This window comes from Carlito syrichta, unplaced genomic scaffold (genome assembly GCF_000164805.1).
Source record: "Carlito syrichta isolate Samal-C Ts95f unplaced genomic scaffold, Tarsius_syrichta-2.0.1 Scaffold303195, whole genome shotgun sequence".
Lineage (NCBI taxonomy): Eukaryota > Metazoa > Chordata > Mammalia > Primates > Tarsiidae > Carlito > Carlito syrichta.
In genome coordinates, this window is record NW_007247291.1 from 406,798 (window position 1) to 412,457 (window position 5,660).

Here is a 5,660-nt window from a genome sequence, read left to right on the forward strand (position 1 = left end):
CTGGCTTTTGTCTTCTGCCAAGCTGAAGACCCTGCCTAGCCAGCGTCCTCCAGCTCAGGGGTGGCTGCCCTCCCGTCCCTGCTGGGTGATGGGGAGTCGCTGGGAGCTGGGTCAGCCCCTGACAACAGCAGGACCACAGGCCCAGGCAGGGCAGTTGCCAGATACCCTTTGCAGTGGCCCATCACCCCTCAGAGGGTGCTGAGCAACCGTCCAGGGATCTTCCACCGTACAGAGGTTGTGCGAGGGTCAGCGGCCAAGAAAGGTTGAGGGGCAGGAGGTCATGGGAAGAAAGGGCACAAGTGCCCAGAGGGAGCTGGGGATGGGGACAGGGGACCAGGCAGAGCCTGTGGCAGGCAAGATGGAGAAGGCAGGGAGGCGGGGACTCCATCTTCAGGCCAAAGAGCGTCCAGTGGGGTCATCTTGACCTTTCCCATACTCCAACTTTTGCCTGCTTTCTGGAATTTTTTTAAAGAAGGGAGGTTGGTTCCGGCATTTCCACTCATGGCCCACAGAAAAGCCTGGCCACAAAAGAGGCTGTGACCTGCTGCTGCCTCTGGGGCCCCAGGCCTTCCTCCAATGGCAGGATGGCAACTCCGAAGTTCTTAGTCCCATGGAAAGTGGCAGTGGCTGGGCTGGACTGTGGCCAGAGGATCCCTGGGCCTCGGTTCTCAAGCACCATCTGTCCGGCTGCAGCTGGGCCCTTCAGCTGGGGGCTAGTGTTGCTCTCCGGCTGCCCCCACCGGGTCAGATCATCTCCGGCAAGGAGGAGCTGCTGACATCTGGCAGGAAAAAATGATGGGAGAGGCCTTCGTCAAAGGAGCCCAATGGTCTTTCCCCATCAATGGCTGCTAGAGGGATAGTTTCAGGCAGAAGCTACCAAAGACAGGAGCCCTCTCCTTTCTCCAGGGACTTTAGATCAGCTTTAGAACTCTGCCTGGCTCATTTTCCCCATCCAAACTCCTAGAAATGTTTCAGCTTGCAGAGCTGCAGGGACTCTGGCAGCAGGAGATGGAGGGATGGAATTGGGGTGCAGGGAAAGCAGCTGTAGGGGAGGGCTTCAAGGCAGGGGGCCTGGCCCCGAGAGGCTAGACCAAGGATATCTGCAGGGTGGCCCATCACTCCTCAGAGGATGCCAAATGACCACCCAGGAATCTCCCACCATGCTTGGGTTGTAGAGGGTTAGCGACCTGGAAAAGGCTGAGAGGCAGGAGGTCATGAGAAGAAAGAGCACAGGTGCCCAGAGAGAGCTGGGGATGGGGATGGGGACAGGGGACCAGGCGGAGCTCCTGGCAGGGGAGATGGGGAAGGGAGGGAGTCAGGGACTCCACCTGAGGGAGAAAAGAAAAGTAAATTGGGACCAGAACTTGGTAAACCCCAGACACCAGGCTGAGTTTGTAAGATTCTACTCAGAAGATGCACTCAAAGAGAAACGGAAGAAAAGGAAGAGAAGCCGGGCTCGGTGGCTTAGCCTGTAATCCCATGCTTTGGGAGGCTGAGGTGAATGGATTGCCTGAGCCCGCGGGTTCGAGACCCACCTGGGCAACTTGGCGAGACCTCATCTCTACAATAAATCAAAAATTAGCCGGGTGTGGTAGCGCGCGCCTGTAGTTCCAGCTACTTGGAAGGCTGAGGCAGAAGGATCACCGGAGCCCCGCAGGTCGAGGCTGTGGTGGCTGGGAGTGGCCACTGCACTCCAGTCTGGGCGACGGAGTGAGACTCCAACTCAAAAAAAAAAAAAAAGAGAGGTGATCTGGTGAAGAGATTAGGACTAGTACCTAGGTGATAATAGTCTATTGTGGCAGTGATAGGAGATGAGGAAGAAAAATGAAATAAAGCATTCAGAAGAGGGACTGTGGCTCTGTGAGTTGACATCTGAGGCTAGAAAGACAAATGGTGCAGCTGAGGACACAGGGCAGATCCAGGGGCAATAGAGACTCAGATTTGGGAGCCAACTGTACAGAGCTTCACTGGTGCCATAAAAGAAAGTGGTGTGCTGCCAGTGTGGGGAGTGAGAAGACTGTGAAGAGGGTCAAGGGCAGAGCAAGAGAGAGAGCAGGTATTTAGGGAGTGGGAGGAGCAACAGGGGTCTGTGGAGGGCAGCTTCCGGGAAGACCACGGGCACTGGTTATGGAACTCAAGAAGTGATCTGGTGAAGAGACTAGGGCTAGTACCTAGGTAACAATAGTCTATTGTGCAGACTAGGATAAGGCCCTGGAGTTGGCAGGTGACTTCCTGGAGTCAATCCAGGTGGTAGGGGGAGGGGCTGCCAGCCTACAATGTGAGGGTGTTTTGGGCAGGACCATTTTCCCTGGGGACCAACAGGAAGGAGGAGGGAGTGGAAACACCAGCAACATGGAGTGGCAGTGGAGGCATTCCCTGGAGGATTGTATCTAGGCATCCTGGGGAAGTGGGACACAGCTTCGTGTGTGAGGAAGGCCACAGAAGAATGGAAGGCTGGAAGTAGCCTACTGAGAGATGTGGTAGGGAGGCAGGTAGAGAGGGTGTGAGGGCTGCTGCCCAGGCGAAGAGGAGGGGGTGCTTGTATTTTCTTGTTCCTGGTTTATCTCACCTCCACTATGACCAGCTGAGGGTGGCAAGTATTTCTCCCTAGTCTGAAACAAAGCCATCATCAACTCAAGAATGCCTTGTAGATGCTGACAACTGGGACCAGACCAGCAGCTGGGGAAGGGCGGGCAGGCAGCCTCCAGATGGGGGAGGAAAAGTGGAAGAGGGACCGGGATGGAGGAGGCAGGGGTATTCTGTTTCTCCCCTAGAGGGTGCACAGGGAGAGAGGAGAAAAAACAGGGATGGAGATGTGGGGTGCAGGCTCCAGCAGACAGTTACCTCAGGGGTGTGTCCTTATCTGGGCGTGAGAGAACGAAAATCACCTAACCCAAGCAGGGGGCTGGAGGGAGCTCTGTGTGTGCATGGCTGCACTGGGGCCACCTGTTTTTCTTAAATTGCCCTCTCCAAGTGCTATGTGTATACAGGACTCCCTCCTCAACTGGGCTATAAAGGATTCAAGGTCAAAGGTGATTTTGTTTTCCTGTTCTCGCGTCTGTTTTAGACAGGTGTGATTATCTTCAAGTGAATAAATAACCAAAGAGAAGACATGCAGAGGACTAGTTTCCATGCAGAAACCCGCGTTCCTGCCACAACCACAGGGGCAGAGACTCAGGACCCACGCTATCCAGTGGCTTGGACCCAGCTCCCCAAACACCTGGGAAGACACACGGGGTGTGGAATGGCCTGGCCTTGGGCCATTCCCTGGCAGCTGTGGCTCCAGGCCTCACCTCTTACTGTCCTTCTCTGAGGGCTTCCTCCACCTTGGGCGCCTCCTGCCGCCTTCCCCGGAAGTCCTCATCTGAAAAGCAGAGGAAAGCTGCCTCACCCTCCACCCTGTAGGACTCACCAGGCATGTCTCCCAGACTGGTGAGAGAGCTGACCTGACTCCCTCTGCCCCTTTCATTTGGGGCACATGCTGATCCCCAGGTGAGCAATGCATGGGTCCAGTGCAAGAGACAGCAGGATATGCAGGTGCTGGCCTGGCTCCGTCACTGAGTTCTGAGACCTCGGACAAGTTCTTCCCTCTTCTTTGGGTCTTAGTTTCCTGATCTATAAAATGGAATGGATGACCTCCGGGGCCCTTCTAGTTCTTGTTTCTGGATGTCTCCTGGCCCTCGATTGGCCCCTCCTGCTCTGTGGCATAAGACCCCTTCAAATTGAGGCCCCTCCCACTGGGTAGGCCTGTCTGCTGCCTCACACCCCAGAGAATATTCCCCAGGAAGAGTACCTGGTACTTTGTGCTACAGATAGAGATCTAGGTGGAAGTGGGACTAGGGCCCCTTTTAGGGGTTGCAGGAAGGGAGAGGCAATGGGGACCAAGTGGGGAGGATCCATGTCTTTGGTTCTTCTGCCCACCAACCCTCAATGTGTCCCCCAGATTGGGTCCACCCATGAAATCCCCAGGACATCCTCTTGGAGATCACCCATCACAGGAAAGTTGGAGCTTAAGATTCCCCTTGTGCCTCACCACAAGCGTGGCCTTCCACATCATCCAGGAGATTGGCTGTTGAGGCAGCAGCCCCCAGCCTGTCGGGCCATTCAGGAAAACTGTCTCAGCAATGGGTGAGCACTGTCTTATCCCACCTGCTCCCTGCCCCACCTCTCCAAGCTCAGGAGCCATCCACCACACCCACCTGGCCCCCCAACATTCCCAGATACTGTCCCCCAGCTCCTTTTCTTGGAGTCAGCTATGCAGCCAGACCCTGACACACTTATCCTGCTCTCAACCCTGGGGACAGAGAAGTGACCTTCTCCCTGCTCCCGTTGGCTGTTGAGCATCTAACATCCTGAGCCCTTTCATCCATGGATGGAAGTCTGGGTAAAAATGTGAAAACCCTTATTTCTACTGAACGGAAAGTGACAAGGTAGGGCTAACATGCTTTAAATGAGGTGGGAGGATCTGGACTAGTTCAACTAGAGAAATTAGGGAAAGGGTTGCTGATTTGGACGGAAGAACCAATTTATCTCCCAAGATATAGATTACCCCAAACCCCTCCCAACCAAAGTTGTAGGACAACTTCTGAGACTGCAGAAGGAAGACAGGAGCCACTGGCCTGATCCCTGCTTGGCACCGAGAGACGGACAGTGGGCTAATGGCCTGGCTCATGGAGGGCAGGGAGGTCACCGAGCCTAGTCACACTCCTAGTGGGGGGGCATAGCCCAAGGTCTTGCTCCGTGGTCCTTGGTTTCCCCACCCCCACAGTGCCAGACTGGAAAGGATACGACTGATGCTTCAACAAGTGTTTCCTCTTTGACTTCCTCATTTTGGTCTTCTCAGAGAAAGCCCGGGCAAGTTCAAACAGCTTCCTCCGGGTGGCTGGGGGCAGAGAGACTTGTGAGTCGTTCTCTTGGCAGCCTGAATACCAGGTGGCCTCCTCCCAGGTCTGGGGTGGGGGCAGGGGACGGGCCAGGATGGGAGCAACAGGAATCGCAGACTAGGATAATGCCTGGGGAGCAAGGCTGCCATCCCAGGTCGGCCTGCAGGGGCAGCACAGGCCACCACGAGCCAGACCCCAGGACCAACGGCAGCCTAAGATCCGGGTATTCCTGTCCCAGCTGCAACGGACTGCGACGCATCTTGGCTTTCTTCTCCTCCGCCTTCTCGCCCCTCCCCTAGCCACCTCCAGAGTTGGTTCTGGGATTTCCATGACTAATCCCGAGATTTTCCCTGAAATGAAGCCTGAAAGGACCGCAGCCTCCTTCACACATGATTTTGGGCTCTTCATGGTGAGGAGGTGAGGGAGATGAAAGGGGACATTCAAGGCTGGCAGGACTTTGTGGAAAGAGGTCCCTCATCCCAAGAGCCCCCCGCCCCTACAGAGAGTGGGCTTAGTGAGGGCCACTCTATCCAGTCGGCCCTGGCCAGGCCTCCTCAAGCCTCAGAGAACACAAACACCACAACTGGGGTGAGGGCATGTGCAGCACGTTATTTTTCTGCAGACAGCTGGCTCAAGAGGATTTAGAACTTAATTTGTATCCAGACTCAGCTATAGAGGGAAGTGAAGCAGGAAGGCGAAGGGAGCCAGCCTGCGATTAAAATGTCACTTCGGTTCACCAACAGTCAGCTGCATGAAAAATTCTAGGGCCCCCCCCCC

The 5,660-nt window shown here is 55.4% G+C and overlaps 1 protein-coding gene across 1 annotated transcript in view; it reads right to left on the bottom strand.

Moving 5' to 3' along the window:
- Nucleotides 1-472: 472 nt before the first annotated feature.
- Nucleotides 473-5,660, bottom strand: part of CUEDC1 (CUE domain containing 1) — a 20,169-nt gene continuing 14,981 nt past the window's right edge. The window contains exons 7-10 of the mRNA XM_021712342.1: nt 4,789-4,882; nt 4,034-4,092; nt 3,294-3,364; nt 473-779 (exon numbers count right to left, since the gene is read on the bottom strand). Coding sequence (XP_021568017.1) covers nt 3,297-3,364; nt 4,034-4,092; nt 4,789-4,882 — 221 coding nt within the window. The 3' untranslated portion in view covers nt 473-779; nt 3,294-3,296. The remainder of the gene's footprint in view (nt 780-3,293; nt 3,365-4,033; nt 4,093-4,788; nt 4,883-5,660) is intronic.